The 21,902-nt window shown below is 37.2% G+C and overlaps 2 protein-coding genes across 2 annotated transcripts in view; one reads left to right on the plus strand and one right to left on the minus strand.

Moving 5' to 3' along the window:
* The first annotated feature begins 4,455 nt into the window (after positions 1-4,455).
* Positions 4,456-10,343, plus strand: LOC139140094 (mpv17-like protein). The gene is made up of 4 exons (XM_070709112.1): positions 4,456-5,155; positions 7,707-7,813; positions 8,248-8,346; positions 8,959-10,343. The coding sequence occupies exons 1-4, from the start codon at positions 4,852-4,854 to the stop codon at positions 8,968-8,970; spliced, it is 522 nt and encodes a 173-aa protein (XP_070565213.1). The 5' UTR covers positions 4,456-4,851; the 3' UTR covers positions 8,971-10,343.
* A 796-nt stretch (positions 10,344-11,139) lies between these two features.
* Positions 11,140-21,902, minus strand: part of LOC139140089 (ubiquitin carboxyl-terminal hydrolase MINDY-2-like) — a 29,118-nt gene continuing 18,355 nt past the window's right edge. The window contains exons 6-9 of the mRNA XM_070709110.1: positions 21,598-21,779; positions 20,723-20,842; positions 16,975-17,179; positions 11,140-15,900 (exon numbers count right to left, since the gene is read on the minus strand). Of these exons, the coding sequence (XP_070565211.1) occupies positions 15,877-15,900; positions 16,975-17,179; positions 20,723-20,842; positions 21,598-21,779 (531 nt within the window). The 3' untranslated portion in view covers positions 11,140-15,876. The remainder of the gene's footprint in view (positions 15,901-16,974; positions 17,180-20,722; positions 20,843-21,597; positions 21,780-21,902) is intronic.

Here is a 21,902-nt window from a genome sequence, read left to right on the forward strand (position 1 = left end):
CCAAAGCTACCATCTCAGTATTTGGTGTACAGGTAGATGCAGGGGTTGAGATGTGAATTTGTTCAAATGAACACGTCAGTGTCAAAAATGTGCAAATGAGGTAAGAAAAAGGGAAATCCCGCAAATGTGCAGGAATGATGGCATGCCAGTGACACAGGCCAACTCCACTGACTTGAGTCATTTCCTGTCATTGTTTATGAACTGTTAAATATTAACAGACCTGCTCAAACCATAGACAGTAGAGGGGAGGAAGACCGTCTATGGTCAAACTAAGAGGGGCTAGCTGCCTTTCTGCTATGCATGTTGCTAAAGTTGACCTCCAGTACCTAAAGTTTCAGACCTTAATTACTTTTTTCATTCTTGTTTTTCTGGTTTAAATATTTCTTGTTGTTTTCCTGGTTGTACTGTGCAGAAATCATTTCCATAACATCAACGTAGAATTTTCCTGCACTGAACAGATAGAAACAACATTTATTGTTGATCTCTGGTACCCATACTGGTATGTACCAATTCTGATCAAATTTGAGCGACATCGTATAATTGCGGTATTTTTTCAAATGATCCTCCTTACAAACTCATGAGGTGTTAATGTTCAAATTTCCCCTTCTGACTTGCTATAATTTTGAAATTACCATTCAAAGGGATTGGACAGAAATTACAGGTGGATCGCAATATTTTTGTGCAAGTGTGTGCGTTCAAAATTTTGATGTTTTGATTTAATTGATAATCAGCTGTTGATACATGGTAGTCTATGAGAAAACTATGTAATACTTTTCCAATACAAAAATTTATCTATGCAGTTATAGATATTTGATAATGGACATAAATATACTTAATTAGAATAGGGTTGTTACAACGTGTATGTGGACAAAAAATTTGACTTTAGAATTTCACCAAAAATGTTCATCCACTATACATGGGAGTCTATGATAAAATAGTGAATAATTTTTTTCAAATGAAAACCTTGCTATAGTTGTGCATATACAGATGTTGAATAATTAATATACTTGTACTTGAGTAGAATATGCTGGTTAAAAATGCATGTTATGTGTACAAGAAATCTGATTTTGGAATTTCACTGAAAATGTTCATCCTCTGTACATGGGAATCTATAATTTTTTTCCAATACAAAAATAGGTAAATCTCTGTACTTATGTACTCTCAATTATAAATATTAATGTACTTGATGTACTTAATGTCTAGGGTGGTAACAAGTTGATGTGTTTGCCAGAAATTGGATTTTGGAATTTCACTGAAATGTAGATTCACTGTACATGGTAGTCTATGAGGAAACTATGAATAATTTTTTTCCAGTACAAAAATAGGTAAATCTGTGTTTTTATTTACTCTCGATTATTAATATTAATGTACTTGATTAGATTAGGGTTGTTACAAATGGATATTTGTACAAGAAATTGGATTTTAGAATTTCACCAAAATGTTGATTCACTATACATTGGAGTCTAATAGAAAACTATGAACAATTTTTTTTACAATGCTAACTAAATTAATTTAGGCTTTTATAGGTGTTTGATGATTGATACAAATGTACTTGATTCAAATAGGGTATTCGAAAGTTCAGATGTTGACAACAATTATGATATTGGAATTTCACGTAAAAGTATAATATCTCTTTCCATGGTACTAGTAGTCTAGTCTATAGGTAACTGTTAAATAATTTCCTTGACAAAACTTGCTATATCTCTAATATATAAGTAATAGGAATTGTTCATTGCCCTCAGTGAGCTTGATTTACAATATAAAGACAAGCCTCAGAGTTGCCAAGTGAAGATGTTCATGTGACAGATATTATACTTTTGTTCAGATTTACAGTTAAATGACTTCAGAGAATGAAATCATGCAGCGAATCATTTTATCTCCCTGAATATTTCTTAACACTTAAACTGCTTTTTGACAGGACGGATACTTATGAAAATTAAGTGACCCCCCTCTGAGCTGTTTGAAAAATACATGACCCCCCCCCCCCCCTTTTGCAGTTTTCAAATTTAAGGTGACTCCCTCCCTGGATTTTGCCGACCCACCCCTAGCCGTAATAACTAAACGCTCCCTTACATGTATATTGTGTATATGTTTTGTCATCTTTCATGCCAAGGTGTGGGTTTTCAAAGTAACAGTGCATATGAATTACATTGTAAACAAGAGACTCGCACAGGCTTAGTACTGACAACCATTTCCCTTAATCTTTAATTATGTTGTACTTTTCTCAATAACATCATACTTTTGAATAATGACGGTGCACCGTTATATTTCTTCAAGTGTGTTAGTGAAGGTTGGTGCACCTCTGTTTGTTTCACATCAATGTTTATGGTTGATTTCAAGTCTTGCATCCGCTGTGGATTTTCAATGGTTGGCAAATTTCTTGCCCTATGAGGGACATTTTATGTAAAATCTGGGGTGGTATTCGGTAGTACATGCAGACAATTTAATAAGCAGAGGGAAGAGAGCAGAAACATAGGTTTTCACACAAGGAATTCATGAGTTTGTCCAGGTCATCATCGGCTCAGTAGCGGAACGGGGGGGGGGGGGGGGGGGGGGGGTGAAAAACGAGAAGTGTAACTCTGCGGCCACTGAGGGCGCTCACTATCCCCCGACTACCGAGAAGGGCTTGGGGCTGTTGGAAACTTGAAAATATCGTATCGATATCGGTTTGTCAAGCACACTGGTGCAAGTGTAAAATGGGGACAATCTGAAGGATTGATTACGAGTGCGATATTCGCCAATGGTTAAAACTATTATTTGCTATATTCAGTTTTAACAGAAAAACTGATGTTAGTCCTGAGATGCTTGCAGACTCGACGTCGACATCACGACCTTCCTCCAGCTCCCTTAAACTTACTGTTGCCATCTGCTCATACTCGCCAACATGCATGTCAATTTTACATATTCTAACTCCGATATTAATAATATGACTAGCTTAAGGTAATATGCACCTCGAAAGTGAAAGACTTAAACCTTTGCTCATATTTTCCTCAGTGAAACTTTCAACGCATTCTCTTACCAAAGCAAGAATAAAAATCAGGGGTCACCGTGCAAACTTTGGTACTAGAGAGACAAATATCTTGCGATTTCTCGATATTTGAAATTCAAAATGGCCGCCATCCCTGTGTAAACTCTATGGGAAAAAATAAAATTTTCGATTTTCAAAAAACTAAGACGGTGAAAACTTTTCTTTCGCCAAGAGCTTCAAAATGAGCCCCCACAAGTGGTAGGTCAGAAGAAAATTGAAAAAATTTGAAGGCCCGAATTTCTGTCCCCGAGGTGCGTTCTACCTTAACGCTCAACTACAACATTTACTGGGTTAAAGAACAAATTTCTCCATTCGTCCATTTTCCGTATCTCTTCTTCCCAAACTGTCAATGTCTAAGCTTATCTATTTCTTCTTCCATCCATCCATAAAGTTGTAAAGTTTCCCGGTTGGAAAGATATTAAATTAAGTTACACTAAACCGTTTATTAAATTCGTGTAAGTCCAGAATGTTTGCGATGTATTGCAAGTATCTTTTAACTCATGGACAAAGATTTCTTTGACTCAAAATTTTATAGTCCTTCGGCTGGCTAGTGCAACATGTCGTATTTTAAGCTTACTTGCGCTAGCATTGGGAGGCAATTTTTGTCAAATATCCGTCCGTTTGATGTATTTACTCCTTCATATCCACAAATGTTTATCTCCCCATTTGTTATATTCATTCTTGATAACGAAAGACAGTTTTAAAGTTTCGTTGTGAAACAGTTTAAAAACTTTCACTTTCGATGTGCGAAGAGCGCAAAGGGCACAGAATAATGATTTTTCTGTCTTTATTAGTAATAAAACGAAGAGTACATGTAATTCTTACAAGGAGGGGCCCCTTACCATTGTATTTCGTTCTCGTAAGCTTCAGGGAAAATGTACTGTAACAATTCGTTGTTTAAAATCACCATAGCCAAATGATAGGCCCACAAGTTTGTGGCTTTTTTACGCTATTTTGCCTCAATATAACAGAACGTTCCACACTTCCCGTTTATCGCATAGAATGCTGTGTTAAAAACCTTTATGATAACTATTTCTTGGTTTGGATTTATCAAGACATGGGGGATATTTGGAACTTTTTTACGGGGTGTTCAGCTATGATCCATCACATCAACACTAAGCTGCAGTACAGTAGCTCGAGGTTTTGCCGGGGTATTTGGGTCGGACGGGGTTTGGGTCTAGTTTTGCCGTCCGACCCAAATACCCAGGCAAAACCATACTGCAGCCAATCAACACCGTGCGTGTACAGACTGGCAGCAAGCCTGTGCATCACCACAGCGTTAAAAAGTGACACCGCGGTTTACATTCAGCTCCCTTGTATAAAAAGACCAATTGTTTGCCTTCACAAACACAATGCCGGTAGCATAAGTAATCGATGTGGGCTGGTATGTAAATGTGCATTGAACTTTCAATGGGAAGTGAAAGGGCAATTCTCGCCGTAAATGGCCTTGCCTACGTCGAAACATATTACCGGAATACCAGTAACAGTCATTGCTCAACATAATCTGCAGACGACAGGAGTACGTACGAATCATATGACACAGAAAGCGCTCAGAGGATTGAAAGAACCGGGCCCGGGGCACCGAGAGACGTTTACGTACGTGAGGTGAAGTATTCACTCGTTCCCAAGGCTCCCATGAAACACGAATGTTACTGTACATACAGGCATTTGTGGTATTTGTACCGTTCAGTTGGCGCAGCTTGCATACGGTGACCTAGAGATCAAGTTCACTGCGAGTTGTAATTAGGGCCTATAGTCCGTGACATTGTTTCCCCATGGCGAAGGAAACATTTTGACGATGCCGGTCAGTTTCACATTGAAGAATGCCGTCTTTTATCAGACGTTTGCTTCGGAGCAGGCTCTTCGGGAGTTCGGTCTTCATGGGAAGCATATTTATGGCGTCGGAACTGACCCAACAGGTCATGAAAAGAAAAACATTGGACGTGAAGCAGATAGCTCGAATGGGTATCTACGGGTTTGTTTTCAACGGTCCCTGGAATTTCTGCTGGTTTAAAGTACTCGATACCTTTGTGGGCGGTGATCGGTTGAAAAAATCGACGGCCTTCTGCAAAGTACTCTTGGACATATCGATATCTGGACCCGTCACTGTTTCAGGCTTTTACACCGGTAATTTTTGTCTACTGTGCTATTCATACATCTTACATTAATTATGTGGAGCAGTTTTATGCAGCCGCCTGGTGGCGACATTATCATCCGAAGCGAAGAGCGAGTTGTCCTTGAGAAACACGACGACGGTCAAGCCCTTGAGGCCAAAGGTCATTTGCAAATCTCAGTAAATTCCCCATTTCAGGTTCTGCTTCGACCTTTAGCACTACAATATCTAAAATACGGTCATTGACCGCCTCTCAGGCTCTTTTCAAGGTCAGATGATACCTGCACTTTCACTAAACAACGGCTATTGTTAAACCATGGGAGTTGTCTCCATGCATGATTGTACATGGTAGAAACAGACAGCACACCGGCTTGAAAAGCATTGCAGACACTTCACTGGGTCGGGAATACTTCAACGGGCATAGCATAGGGCTATTGCAAATGCGAATTATAACCTGTTCCGTTTCTTTAAATAAACTTTACCATGGCAAAAGAGGTAAAAGAAATAATTAGGCCCTAATATTTATTTTTTGTTTAAAGCCCCCACTCAATTATCAGATTTATCTAATATAAATATTATTTCCTTGATAAAATATTCAATGGAAAACAAAAGAATGACAAACTGTTAATGGGCTGTTGACACATTCGCTAATGTGAGAACCAGGGATTGAGAAGGCCGCCTTTAAATCAATTGATTCTTACTGAAAACTCCATGACAACGTGTATCAGACATGCAATTATAATTTTCATCATGTTCCCCTGTCATTCGTTGTCTTTCTGGTTTTTCAGAATCGGGATAGTTTCCTTGATTTATGCAGTCACTTCCTATATCGTAAGTAAGTTTGCCATCCATCCCACCCCTGTTTTTATAAAGAAAGATGGTCTCAGATTAAGCGATGCCGAATCAAGGTTCATTAGAAAAATACAATTACGTGGACATTTTCAAAGAGGATCGAAAATAGCTGTGAGTTGTGAAACTTAATATAACCAGTAGTGTATTACTAAGTGATATCCATAGCTAAAATACAACCGAAAAGGTTGCACTGGCAAGACCTTTAAGTTTAAATGCGCTCGATAATCGTACCCCAGGGACCCATAAAGCTTCAATCAACGACCGACTTTACCAATACGGTAAAGTAGCAAAGAACGAGCCTATATCTTTGCTACATATATTATTATATATTCCACTACCACGACTGGGCCATATGGACGTACAAGTAAAGTTTCAGCAATTACGAAAGGGGGTTTCAACTGATAAAGCTTGTATTTATAAATATACAATTACAATTATACAATTACAAATATAAAATACAGTTTCCGTGTATAAAAAAGTTGTAAAAATGTGACTCTACGTGACCACTTGAAATTTCTACGTGCGCATACATGTGGTTAGCCTGGGTATTTGTGTCGGACGACAAAACCATCCGGTTTTTCCGTCCGACCCAAATACGTAGGCAAAACCTCGAGCTACTGTACTGCAGCTAGCATGTGGTACACAGTTGAGGGTTTACCGGTATAGGGATTCTCCACCAATCTGCGCGTAATGAAAAGTTGTCTTCTCAAAAGAAGTTTATACGATGTGCGTCACGTTCCTAATATTTCTTTCGTTCCGTTTACGTAAAGTTTCTACACCGGGAACATTGCAATGTCTTTGTAGAAAACTCCGGTAAAAACCTGAGTCATGTGTTAATCCACTCTGGCGAGCTACGGAAGAGCTCATTTGACGAACCCATGCAAAAATGTTGATGGTAATGCATGTAGTCGTTGTCGTGAATAGTCCCGGGCTTTACGACGTTTAAATCAAGAATTCAACAAATTCAAAATAATCATGTTGTCAAACCAAATCTTCCCTTGGATCGTCAGTTTGATTTACAACATTTGTTTTTATCACAAGCGAGGTTGGGTTCACGGTTGTAATAAACATCGAAAGGCTAGGTCGGTCGTAAATATAGAGGTCGCCAATAGAAGTAATTAAACCTTTAAGGTTTAAACACTTTATAAGCGCTATAACATATAGCAAGTCCATTTTCCTTAAATTTCCTCCGATTTTCGATTTTCCATCATGTTTCTTAAAGGGACATAAGCTGTAACTTATGGCAAGTTTTTCAGTATTCTGCTTCTGTACATCAACAATCGTGTCTGACCCTAATCCGTTTGTCATGCTGAAATTTCGAGTATTCTTTTTGTCAACACAGCTTGTATGTGTGTAGTGATCATCTTTTATTGTTTACAAATGAATTCTAGTCCGGACTTGAATAAAATTTTCAACAATAACAATGTGGATTATACTCATATAGATTGTGTAGATTGAGTGTAGGGAAACCACAAAACAAAAGTTCTGAAAAAATAGCCAAAAGATACAGTTTATGGAGCTTTAAATTAGAATTTAACGAAAAACGGAGTCCAGGGCTGTGCATGATGGCTATTGTGCACTTTCTAGGTCGATCCTTGTGGTATGTTAAAGCAGTCATAGCATAAAACTGACTTCGTCGGAATTCAAGAGGTGGAAATAAAGAGGGCTGTCCCAGATTAATATGTACGGTGTCTTTGCCTTTTCCTATTTCAGGACTAGGTCTCCTAGAAGGTAAGCGCCATGATGATATTTTAACCGAGGTCAAACAAAAGTTCACTCGAACCTATCTCACGGGCGTTGCCTACTGGATTCCTGTACAGGTATGTTACTTCTGACATGTTACGAGTTTACTCTGTCTGTCTGTCTGTCTGTGTCTGTCTCTGTCTGTCTCTCTCTCTCTCTCTCTCTCTCTCTCTCTCTCTCTCTCTCTCTCTCTCTCTCTCTCTCTCTCTCTCTCTCTGACATTGTGCTACCGTTTGGTATATCTCTCTGGGTGTGTCTCTCTCCCTTTCTAAATAATCTGAGACGGGTGGTTTCAAGAATAATATTTGAAGGAGATACATGAGTAAACTGCCGAACTATAGCATTACCTTTAACTTCAGGGATGGGGAGGGGTGGGGTGGGTAAAAGTTGAAACTAAGGTCCCGTGAAGTAGGTAGTATTGCTTAAGGATTGGCAAGCTATTATCCATATACTGCAATAGTCTTTTGATGACGTGCAGATTTAATGAAAAATTTGCCTCTTTCTTTTGCAGACGGTAAATTTCCTACTGGTTCTACCTCAACACAGAGTTTTATTTGTAGGAACTGCAGTCTTTATATGGAGTAACTTTCTTTGCTATATGAAACAAAAGGTATGGCAAGGCAGTCTTCAAGAAAGTCACATAAACATGTATTGAAAGTGGTATATTTTTTCTCATATTATTTGCACTCTATCCACTAACGAAGCCTTTGGGGTGGTAAATTTAACAGTCTTCGCTTCTGGGAAACAGAATACATTGTCCAAGTGGAGGCCATTCACTTCCATATTTTCCACTGGATAAGACTTTTGTTTTCTCTAAGGTTTCTGACGTACATGAAACTGTGTCCATCGGTTTCTTTTTGCGTATTAATGGCAGCCATATTGGAGTTGGGCACCTGTTTATTATCGTGTTTTAAACTTTGACATGGAGTTCCTATCCGTGGTTAATGATACTTGACACACTTCCTTCAACAGGTATATTTACATGAGCTAATTTGATTTTAAATGTAAAATAAAGCAAAGAAGTAAGTGACAACGGTTTCGGCTGATGAGCCTGTAAAGGGTGATTTTCACGAGTTGGTCTAACATTCCTCTAACACAGGGATTTTCTCCTGTGCTGCTCTATGTATTAGTTTTTAAGGACATTGAATATTTTACCATTGCTGTCGGTACATACATAAAATCACCACATCAGCGTTCATTGGAGATACTTTTGCTCTTTCAGAAAATACCGTAGCTTGATGGAACTGAAATACACCTACAAGTGATAGATGATGTCTTTCATTATGTGACAGAGGTTTGGAAAGCTCTGCACTGCTGACCTGACAGAGTAATCAGAACCAGCACTACTGAATAGACTTGAGCACTGCATTTTGAAATAAATGCATCCCCAACCAATACAAAGATCATCTGCCCAAACATTGTGGCATATAAAGAACTAACACGATTGGAACTAATAATTTGGGATAATTGGATGGTGTAGTAATGTCGGTGTAATATGGAAATGTAAGCTCATCTGCTTTTCTTTTTAGGTTATACGCTTGTTTTAGGAGTAACTTGTAATATTGGCACATTCAGCTATAGGGCACCTAACACTTTTGAGAAATTTGAATAACATGAGAATCCAATTATCCCAAACTAGTTCCAATCGTGTTAACTATGAAAGCTGGCACCATCTTCTGATCAACAACTCAGGAAAAAAACAGGTCAGAAATAAATACATTCCGGGTCTTATCTGTGAAATATTCCAGCTTTGAAAAATCAGGATCTTGATGGTAATTGGCACACGATAACTGCTTGTTGATATTCAGTTGCTACAAACATACATTCAGATTTTTATTTTTTTCTCAATTGAACACGTCCCAAACCCCAATAAATGTCTGGGATTTTTTTATATGCCTTGTTTTTTTTTAATGCGCCTTAAAGGTCTTAGATGAAGGTGCTTTTCAAGCAATTTTAATTATCACGCCATATAATTTGAATGGAGCCTCCGGGAAAAAATCGCAGACACGGTTTTGAAGGATATTGTCAAGGCTTGTCAATGAAGAAATTCTAACCGGAAATCTTGCAGCCTGTTTGCATAAGGCGGGAAAAACCGGTTTTTTGAAGCTTCAGCAAAACGCTTGTCACGTGACTCTTATGCAAATAATGACCGTGTACTGTGCTTAATCGGATAGCTCTATATCAGGGCTTTCAGAAAATGTATACTTTATTGGGGTTTGGGACGTGTTCAATTGAGAAAAAAATAAAAATCTGAAAGTGTCTAAAAGGTATGTAGCTACCTTAACTAAGAGAAGAAACCAAATTTGATGACCAATTATTTTTAGGCAAATTGACAAAAGGTTTGTGAGTTTATTGGTTAACATTACTTCTTCATGTTTAGTAGATTTGATATGAAACCCATGGCTATATGCTGTGGTTTATAAAGCAAATGAAATTACACATTTTTGGATTACTGGAAAAACAGCCTGGTGACTACAGCTCAAATATTGGTATAATTGTTGTATATTTAATAATGTATTCAAGGTAAATGAATGATTTGCCAGGTCCAGTAAACAAATAAAAATGCTAATAAAAAAAGGCACCTTGAACCACTGCTCAGTGGTGATATAAAACTCAGCTTATAGTGTTTGTGACATTTCAATCTCAGGATGACAGCAGCTCAACAGTTTTCATCTTGTATTGTATTCATGATGTACAGCAATAGAATATGTTTTTATTATTTGCAAAAAATGCAGAAACAATGGATGTATCATTCTAGACTGTCGACAGTCCCTTATGCCTTATCTGTCTCTTATTGGTGTAGTCTCTCCCAGATACGATGGTGGAGGAATCGCAAGCGAAAGCATACTCGTGCCTCCGGCACTCGCAACTGCTTTAGGAATGCCCAGCTCGCGCCTTTGGCATTATGCTTGCAATTCCCCACATCGTCGTATCTGAAAGAGACCACCAATATTAAAAGGCACAAGGGACTGTCAACAGTCTAGTATCATTCCGGTACACAAATTACTTGTAACACTGTATGTCTTTCTGGTCAGTGTTCCTAAAGCTGGGTAGACATTCTGATCTACCGGCGAGGAAGTATGCTGTTGTTGTTTGGGTGTCAATGTTTGATGGTTGTCAATTACAACCTTCAAAAGCCAACTGATGGGCTGTCATGTAATTTAAAACATGTTGCACACCAGTTTAATTTCTAATATCAATTGATGTGTCAGTGACCAGCGAACAGTCTCTCTGATGTGAGAAAATTTTAAATCTTACAAACACTGATATAGATTTGATAGGAAGAAAATTTGACTCAGAGGGTTTGTGAGTCAAAGGACACCATGTTGAGCTCACTTTTTTATTCAATTATGTGGTGCTGCTTGAATTGCTTGAAGACATTTAAACACATTAACACTCAAGATTGTCACTTTTTCGTTTTTTATTTATTTTGCAACAAAATTTTTGCAATGCCAAATTTATATGGAGGTAAATTTTTGCCTCGTTATGTTTTGCTCTACCTGTAAGCTGACATCATGTAAAGGTGTGTTTTGGTCTTTCCTAAATTAAAAGAAAATGACATTTACAGATTATTGATTCAAGCCACTGTTTTTAATTGTATAATGGTACAGGAATTTCAGCACGCAATAAATAAAGCTAGAAACTACTGCTTACTATATCAAGCTGACCAGGGTTTGTCATTCACTACTGTATTTCTCTCTTGTTTCCTTCCTCAAAATCTTTAAACAATACCACATGCACACATTTTAAAATAATTCATAATTTTCAATACAATGTGATTTCCATGGGTGAAAATCCTACCACTGTTGATGCTGTATGCTACTCTTGCTTTTGCTCCATCAAGACTGAAAATAAAAATACTCATGCCAAAAAAATTTTGGAAATGCAATAAATGTGCAAATGAAAAATGCAGTGGAAAGATGTCATATTGGGCCCTGTGATGTGTTGCAAGTGATAGTCATATAACATATTACATAAAAACTTGAAATTAATGTTTAATTAAAGTTACCAAATTGCAAATATGCACAATGGAATATGCATTGCTCTTACTTTGCTAAAATTCCTTTACTATTTGACAGATACAATGTAGAACACTGCACACTTGCCACATAATTTTAAAGATACAATGTAGCATACTGCACACTTGCCACATAATTTAAAGATACAATGTAGCAAGATTGTAAAGCACATAGCTGTCATGGTTCTACATTCTCACTATGAAGCCTATTTATGCTTGATACATGTAAGTACTAACTTGTTACGATGTAGCAAAACTATAAACCTTGCTAGCTATATAGCCTAAATAGTCTGGCAACCAGCAATCTTGCTCCAATCTCATAGCTACTATCTGACAATCATATAACTTCTGCTTGTGTTCTTGATGTGATTGAATGGATATGTAACAAAGACAAATGTTACATAAGTGCTACATTGTCACAAAAAATTACAGAAAGCTTACAGCAATGCAGTTGGAATGCTAAACTATAGTGACTATATGTCTTGGATATTTGCAGCATTGCTACAAAAGATACAATTTGTTTCTTGTAAATGTATCTCGAATAATGAACAAAATCTTGCCCTCTCAAAAAGATCAAACAGAAAGTCAACTGTCTTCAAATGCACAAAACTGAATAAAATCTACATTGTTTGTCAATTTATACATGTTTTGAAAATCAGAGATTCATGTATTCTATGCAGGCTAACTTGCAAAGATGACTGTCCCAATTAACAGTCCAACAGAAAAACTGAATATTTCTGTAAGTAGACACACTGAAACAAGACACTCTTTTAGAAAAGACACAACTCACCGACATCATCAACCACCACTCATTCTGTCAAATCTGTCCATATTACATGCATTTTCAAACAATACATAAATAACCACCAAACTTTGGGAAAAAAATGAAGCATTATGCAGATGCTTGTTCAAAATATAAATATACCTTCAATTGAATGCAATAGCCCAACAAAAAGCAGCTGAAAATGTCATTGAATCATAAACTGGCAAGGGCCTGGTTTTCCTGAATTGCATGAATACTAGGTGTATGCTGTTAATCCCTTTACTTTGTAGTTCTTTTGAATACAAGAATGAACTGTTGATGTCAGCTCATGTGACTCTGATGTTATTTTCACAAATCTTTGCACACTTTATCACCACTTTTTCCTGCATGATCATAGTCAAGTTGTTGAGTGACAGTGGCCCAACACAAAGAAAATTGCTGTCACTCTTGAAATACCTCTGATCAGATTTGGTCTGAAAATAGTGAGTAAAGTAAGTGGTGAATTATCAGACCTAGGAAGAGATCTGAATGGGCATACACAAAATTTGCTTGCCTCCCAATGTTTGACATGAATTTTTTTACAGCAGCAGCCAACACATTAATACATTTTTAAAGATTTCCCTGATATTTTTTACTTCCCAGTCATGTGAAGTTTTGCAATAGCAGCTGGTCTGAAGCTTTTCACAGCAACTTTTCAGTCTGTATATTTTCCATTTTTTAAGTGTCCCCTTCTAAGATCTGGTGGTCCAACCCTTATCAAAACCATACTTCTAAACTGTGACGTGCCAACATACACAGTACTCTACCATAAACACAGTCAGAATGTTACAATATGTACTGCTACTGTTGACATGAGCAATTAAGGGAAGATTTCAGTGAATTTTGGCAATACTTGACCATGTAAATCACAACTTGCACTCTAGGGTGTGCCTATGGTAACACGCTGTGTTGACCCTTTCCCACCATGGTTTGACCCAAAACCATTGTTATAGAATGGTGATTGTGGACCTGTCTACAGGGAATAAGAGTTGAACAGCTGAAATAAGCTATCAGAAAGTTGGAAAACAAAACACGTCGCTTGTGTTAGGTCATCGTACGTCGCCTACTTTTCATGCCTGTCAGATAGATTGACAAACTTGGTCTTGAGAGAAACCTAGAGCCCAGTGACAAAATAAATCCAGAGATAAGAAAAACATTAAAATAATGACTTCAAAATCACTGAAGAACTGACCATCTTTACCCTGTGAATTGACGAGCTTCAGGGGATTCAGGTTGGAGTATTGCACATATAACATGGAGTGTGTGCATGTGTACCCTCTCAATTGAATACAAACTCTTTAAAACAGTGAATTATGACACTGGGTTTTCATGAAAACTTTTCTTTCTTATATGATGAAAATGATACCACTTCTGATCCTTAATTGAATGAAATTTTGTACAAAATTTAAAAAGTAAAATTTACAACCAAAATGACTCATGAACTTCAACATATAATCTTATGTATTAAATTATGCCCAAAAAATCGTTTCACATGACACTGAATTTTGGTTTTGATTTAAAATGATTTTCATGCCTGTTCTAAGTACACATGACTTGATGCCGACGGTAGATACAACAAAATTGGGGTCAATGCCCTTGTAACAAATTTGAGACTTGTGGATGTCTCAGAATCTCTGAAAGTAACTGATGAAATTTTGGTCATGACCAGTGCACTTTTCCTTGCTTGTAAGCTACATGTTTACTCTGTGTTAGAACTACACACGCATTCCAGCTTTCTTTCAGTTGGCATTTTCCATTCAAATTCTTGGTCGATTTTGGCAATCAAGCAAAGCTTGGCTTTTTTCACTGATTTTTTTTTTTCCAACAAAGTCAGGCTGAAAGTTACAAGAAGAACAATGAAAGATACTATTGGCACACAAATGAGAAGTCTGTAAAAAGGAAAAAAACCATGAAACCAAAAAACCAAAATCAAAACAAAACATGTTATTGCATGATTACACTGACGGAAAGTTTTGAATGGACATGTAAGTTCATGTGCCTTCTTCTTTTGTGAAAAGTATGGACTTATTTGTCTGCTACTACTACAACAACTAATGTCAATATTTTGATACTGGCAAAAGCTGACATCTGAGAAGACAAAAATCCTTCACAGTAGCCTGAGACAAATGCTACGTTCAGTGCAAGGAAAAATCTGCCATGTTTCATTATGTAATTCACTATCTTGAAAAAAAAAAAATATTGTTAAATTTTTGTGGCACCAATTACTTTTACGTCTCAAGGTAAAACATTGTTACTCAAATGTATTCATCCTGACTTTACTATGGTACATTTTGTACTTCCATATGAATCTGTGCATGTCAGACCAATTTACAATTTATAGTCACAAGTCAGAATGCAACAAAGGTGTGCAAGACAAGAGAATTTCACTTTGAAAGAACACGCAACTCAATCGTATACACAGGTTGTTTCATAAAATGGACATAGTATTTTAAACCTCGTGTGCAGGAAATCACTGTTTAATGCTGTTTGAGGAGTTCCTGATTCCTGGTCCTTAAATAACAGAATATACAAAATACAAGACGGCATATCATCATAAACTCCATACACATCTATGACAGATACTGTGGTATGTATTTGGTTTTGTAAATCAGGAACAACAGTCAATGTTTTAACTTTTGCCAATACTAGTAACAGCCCACATTACAACCTTGCTTTCTTGTAGTCCACTCAAATATGTTGGCATACAAATGAAGTACACATGTTACCAGATGTGGAAGTCAGTAACATGCAAATTTATCCACATTACGACCTCATTCTTGTAGTCCACTCAAATATGTTGGCATACAAATGAAGTACACATGTTACCAGATGTGGAAGTCAGTAACATGCAAATTTGTCCTTTTTACTCCCATTGACTACTGAATGAAATTTACGTTCGTTTTTGCTGCAAAGAAATTGACATGTACCGTACATGGCAATGTAAAAAATACTTCCTTTCATATGCCAGCCCTTGAGAGTGCTGTGTCCACTTTTTCAAAATAGAAGCTGCATGTGTTTGGTAACTCTCTTCACCCCTGGATTGTCTTTTTTAGGTCTTTTCTGTTGAGGAATCGGTCGCTTTCTTGGTGGGCACAACTTCTGAGAGACTCTCACTGATGCTGACATTGTGTGGACAGAGTTGAAAGTCAACTGTGACAAGATAGCGAACCAGTGCCATCTTTGAAATACACTGAGGTGACATGTCTGACTTGGCAGCTGACATCTTATGAAGTGCACACACATTGTATAGTATATAGGGTCTTCTTTTTAGAATAAAAATAATCATACCATTCACGACAATACCGACTACATCTGTTCATTCATAGAATGTTACAGGATTTGTCCTGAAAAAGAATAAAAATATGAATTACACACCTTCACATATATTCTATGTACAGTATGTTGATTACGTTGTAATATCTTAAAATCCTTGACTTCCATACCAAGCCCTTGCTATTAAATATCAAACAAAAGAGTTTGTTAAGGGATGCAACCACATTCAGACCAGGGTTGGGGCAGAATTATTTTAGCTGCCCTGTACATCCCATGCCAGAATGACATGAGGTTTTGCAAGGAGCAAAGACGAAGCAAAAACACCCTTTAGATGGCACAGGAATTTTCTGGCAGTCAAGTATACAGTGATTCATTATGGCGCTGAAGATTTCCAGTGTTCAATGTACTCAAGGGGTTAGTTAACACAGATTTATAGACTTATTCACTGGGACCAATTTTCACCCTACCATGTGTGATATTTTGAGCTGTGGATGAGCATAAATGTGCATGAGCATTGCTCCGTCTTTATCCCAACAGAGTGAAAGAAAAACATTGGGTAAAAATTCTCTATTGCATAAGATTCTTGTTTCAGTTTATGCAAATGGGAGCAGCCACTTTTTTGTATGGGCTCAAACTGTCCAACATGTAATTTACTAAAGGTTGGAGAGTAGTGTCATGGGTCAAACTTGGTTATGTACATGGCTCAACAATTTCTCATGATATCTTTGAATGTAATATTGCATACAGAAGAGCCCTCTTAAACGTTACAAATTATATTGGGCCCCAAAGAACCTTTGTATAAATATTTTCACAGGTGCACCAGAGCAACAAAATGACCTCAGCTGTAGGAGCAGAACATAATTTACTGAGATGAAAAACCACGGTAGAGTTGGATGATATTCTCTGTGACCCTGATGTAACTTTTGATGCGATGTTTACAAAACTAGATCTGGAATTGGATGCATTCATCCAAAAATGGTAAACAGGGCCAGGTCATGATACAGAAAAATACTGCACAGATGTGAGGGCACTTACTGTCATGGCATGACATTTGGATGTAAATGGAGGCATATGATAATACAATTTATTGCCCTGAATACTAGTGTGATATTAATACTGTTGAATTAAGACACAATAATATTTACATTATGAGGCTGTTCTTGAGAGTGTGATACTGGTCTTCTCCGACTGGCTGGTTGTTGGTAAGAATGCTGCTGTTGCTGATGATGATGCTGTTGGTGATGATGTTGCTGGGGTTGCTGAACCTGTTGCTGTTGCCAAGCTGCAGCTTGCTGGGCCTGCGCCGCTCTCAGGTTTTCCTCTTCTTGAAGTTGCATTGCGAGGTCGTGACTGCAGAGAGAGGATGAAAAGTTTCAGAACATGTGTCAAAAGTTATCCTGACAACCGAAACTACTTCCTGAAGCTTTCAGACTTGCTTTTTTTATAATAGCTTTTTTTTACCTCCAGAAACACAAATGTATTCAGATTCTTTCTGAATCAGTGGATTTTATTGACATTCGACCAGATTCTAATTTAGCTACATGCTACATCTGGGGATCCACAGTTCTCTTACAATCTTGTGTGTGATTGGTCCATGTCTTTAGAACAATCTATGAATTTGTTTACGTAACCAATGACATTACATTTTCTGAGGAGTACAGGTCATGTTCTCCTAACTAGTTATGATAGTTATGATTTGCTGGGGTTTTTGTTTCTGTCCATTGCCAAAGTTTATCTGCTGTGCTATTTCCATCTCCTATAACGGTCATAGACAACACTCCGGAAGCGGGTTTCAAAAAACTATTACATTTCTGCTTTTGTCCTATAATTTTACATCTCTCATAATTTTAGTATTCACAAAAATGCTCAAAATACATGACTGACAACTGGCAGTGCATGACTGTGATACTTGATTTGACCGAAGCATGTGAGAAACAGAATTTCTTGTAATACTGCACAGGACTGAATCTGAGGCTAGCATGCATTCTTAGGAGTTAGAAACCCTTGAGGTCATTTAAACTCAGTCCCAATTCAGTATCATCAGTAAGTGTGGAAACATCTACCTACGGATATAAAGATACTGTCACTGATGATGAATTTTCATTCAGTGACAATTATATGTACGTAAAATTCACATTAAGCTACATGCGTTTGTAAAAGTATTGTTAAATACTGTTGTTCATTTCCTTAGTTTTTGCTCCCCCCAAAAATTGTTTGCCTTTATGAACAAAACAAAAATTCAACTTTGTAATAGCTTGTTATACTTGAAAAAAATGCTGTCATATGGAAATACAAAGTTGTTAAGGATCCCCTGATATCAAGTATCGCCCCTTGGTGTGTGTAAGACAGTTAGAAGAAGCGTAAATTACCACTAAGCACATCATTTGAATAATAACACCTCAGAGTGCTATGCTGTGCAGGAAAAGTGATGCTATGCTATATGACCTTTGAACTCTGACTGATAGAATTCAGCTGAAAAAGTTTACGGATGTAGTTTCAAAGACAGCAGTGGGCTCAGACTGACTCTTATAACTTCCTCAACACTGTTTTACTTTTGAGCTGAAATTGCTGAGTTATATACATATGAATCTACGTGAAACTTCTCTTTCCTTTAATACCTTCATTCTCCCTATAAGTTAATTGACTGCTTACCTGACTAACCATTAAATGTTAACTCAGCAGAGAAGTACAAACTACTAGTAACCTGGTCTGCATGTCACTTTAGTTAATTGGTAAGATCTCTTCCCTGTCCTAGTATTGGTAATATGGATGCCTTCATCATAATCGTACATGGAAAGAATAAGGTAGCCGGTGGACTTTACTATAAACTGATTGTCTATCCATAATCAAACTGATTATGGCTGAAATCTGATTATCTTTATTTGGACAACAAAGAGCTAAAACATGTAATTATAAATACTTGAAGGACAAATATCTCACTTCTTGATTGTGCACTGATTGATAGGTGAAGTTCCTGATAGCTGATACTGATGCTACAAAGTTTTGATTATCAAATATTTCTTCAGTATCTGCTACAAATGTTGGATGTGGCTGTAGGTATATTGGTGTGTATTTATATTGGTCTACACATGTGATGGTATGGGTAGTTTATACTCATGAGTGAGGGTATGCTTTATCTGGCTGGGAGCAAAATGCATTTCAAGGACAGAGTTCAACTTGTTCACCCCAATGCCCTGTATAAAACAGATCCTTAATTACCATGGATAACAATGGACTGGCTTTGGCCAAACCACGGTCAGGCAAAAGGTTAAAACTAAGGGTAAAAATCTTGCAATGCTCTGCCCATCTACAGCTTGTGCTGTGTGGACTCATTTTCAAAACTTGTCAGGACAATTAAAGGGACATATTAAGCTGTAACTAGTGGCAAGTTTTGCAGTATTCTGCTTCTGTATATCAACTACCGTGTCTGACCCTAATCCGTTTGTCATGCTGAAATTTCAAGTATTCTTTTTGTCAACACAGCTTGTATGTGTGTAGTGATCATTGTTTATTGTTTATAAATGAATTCTAGTCCGGACTTGAATACAATTTTCAACAATAACAATGTTGATTATATTCATATAGGTTGTGTTGATATGCTAAATACTTGGCATTCAATCACAGTTTAGAGATTCAATGCAGAAAGTGTAGGGAAACCATAAAAAAGTTCTGAAAAAATAGCCAAAAGATATAGCTTATGGAGCTTTAAGTATCCACTATCTTGCTTTTGTCGAAATTAAAATATATTTGTTTTCCCCACTTTGTCCTCCATAAGCAAATTGGCAATGTGGATTTCAAATATTTGGTAAATTGATGTAATTTGCTTCTCAAATCCAAAAAATTTCCATGTAGACCAGCAATTTTTATTCTTGGTTCTAAAAAATCGTAGCTTCCTTAAACATATACTGGGCAAAAGTTTTAAACTTTTCTTTCCTTGGTGCATATTATCTTGAAATGAGTTCAACTAATTTGAAGACATAAGATATTCTCACTGATGTATTCCTTTCCTAGATATGCTTCAGAGAAAGACTAAAATGATGTGAAAACGATTAGTACCTAATGACAATTAAATTACTGATATGCTATGCATGTACTTCATGCATGTTTAACATTACTTGCATTGTTTTGCCCACTTTTCCTACAAAATCTGACCTACTGCTTGCTGCTTCACATGATGGTGGCGAAACAAACGCTCTCACTGACGGCAGAAGGACTGGAAAGACTGCCATAGTCAACTGTGATCCCTGCTGTGACCTTCACTTCTAAATTTTTTGCGTAGAGCAGTAATTACCACAAAACTTTCATAACATCATGGATAAATAGCTTCAAGAAATGACTATGGATACCTTAAATAGATGATGAACTGAAAAGCTGACATCCTAGTAATTAAATTTACAGATATAAAAGAGCTGAAATATGTGATTTAAATGGTGCATTGTTGAGACATACAGTGAAATGTGTAACTTAATTATATCATATTTACCAAGTGAATGTATATGGATACACAAACACAATCTAAATATGTTTGAGTTATCAAGTGTCTTTTAATGAAGCTTTTCCAAATGAAAAGATTCTAACAATAAAAAAAGGTGGTTATCCTAGGAAGACAAATGTGAAAACTATTGCATATATATATCAGATTAATCAGCTGCTTTCTGCATGAAGGGATCTTCCATTGGATTATCAAGCTGTATCATCAGCATTGTCGAGGATTTGTCAAGAGATGCCATCTTCAGCCTCTCAGCAAACATGTGGGCATGACATACTAGATGTTCAGATAGCATGTGACCAGCAGCTTGGTAGACCTACAGTTCTGAATATCTCGCTTCAAGTGGATGAATTGAGAGAGTGGAGTGGACAGACATAGACGATGTAATTTTTGAAGTGACTCACTCTGACAGGGGAACATCTACAGGTGGTTGTTGAGGTTCTCCTTGGGAGGGCGCCCCCGCTGCCACTTCACTGTCTGCCGCCGGTTGCTGCTCCTCTTGAAGAGACAGTGCCACAAGGTAACTGAAAATTATAGATAAATATTTGTATGTTTATTTCCCCTTTACCTGCTTTATCGCCGAGCTTCCCCTTGCTTGTCATTGTATAATTAGGTGATAAACTACACCCAGCCACTGGTGTACTACAAGGTTTTGACCAGTTCATGACATATATGAACCAGCAATAGCAATAGCATATATGTCATAAACTGTTAAAAACTGAGTGGTTTGTCCATTGCTGAGGTGGTTTATTACTATAAAATAATAACATCATGTTGAAATTCAGTGGCAAACATCAAAAAAGGAATTCTTCTGTAGCAGAGAGCTCGTGTGTGTTCAAACCATGCCATATCAAGAATGTAGGATGGTTATTTTTATGTCTCCATCAATAAGATTGCTGTATTGCACTTTCAACATAATTGGATGAAATAATCACTATAACTTGGAATATTAGTTTTTACATTTGTGAATCCAATTTAGATTTTGTGTGTGAATATGTGTGCATGCGTGCATGCATGCACTTCATAGTGTATCACACTTCATTCAATCACTTGTTAACCTGCTCTTCAGTGAGCAGACATACACCTTGACAATATCAATGACAAAATGAGTTGACATAAAGGAGCAAATGAATGTAACAATCACTGATCCAACAGCTTTTTATGTTCAATCACAGACTATATTTAAAAAAAATGGTTATATTTGGGCAGTCATGAGACTTATCACATGACAGTAATATGACAAGCCTAGATATACCGGTATACAAAGTGTTGTACTCACTCTTGGTTGATCTGCTGCTCCGTGGTGATATCCTTGACTGGAGGTATGGTGTCAGATGGAGGTGTGGTATGGAAGTCTCCATCTACAAAATAGCTGTCCCCCTCTGTGTTGGCTAAGGTCTCCCACACTACCCCGTTCTCTGTTAGGAAACCTTGATCTGTGACCAGTAGGAAGAGTTCATCCTGTGTGGATAGTGGAAGAGTTGAGGTGATGAGAATCAATTGAGATTTGCATCTATTGCTTGCTTGCTTCACTGAGTGATATGTTACAATATCTCAGTCACAAATGATCAAACTGCCTTCCTA

The sequence above is a fragment of the Ptychodera flava genome, chromosome 9 (assembly GCF_041260155.1).
Source record: "Ptychodera flava strain L36383 chromosome 9, AS_Pfla_20210202, whole genome shotgun sequence".
NCBI lineage: Eukaryota > Metazoa > Hemichordata > Enteropneusta > Ptychoderidae > Ptychodera > Ptychodera flava.

Coding starts and splice junctions, on each gene's coding strand:
- LOC139140094 (XM_070709112.1), top strand. CDS start 4,852: ATGCCGTCTTTTATCAGACGTTTGCTTCGGAGCAGGCTCTTCGGGAGT. Junction 5,156..7,706: donor TGTTTCAGGCTTTTACACCG/GTAATTTTTGTC, acceptor TTCCTATTTCAG/GACTAGGTCTCCTAGAAGGT. Junction 7,814..8,247: donor CCTACTGGATTCCTGTACAG/GTATGTTACTTC, acceptor TTTCTTTTGCAG/ACGGTAAATTTCCTACTGGT.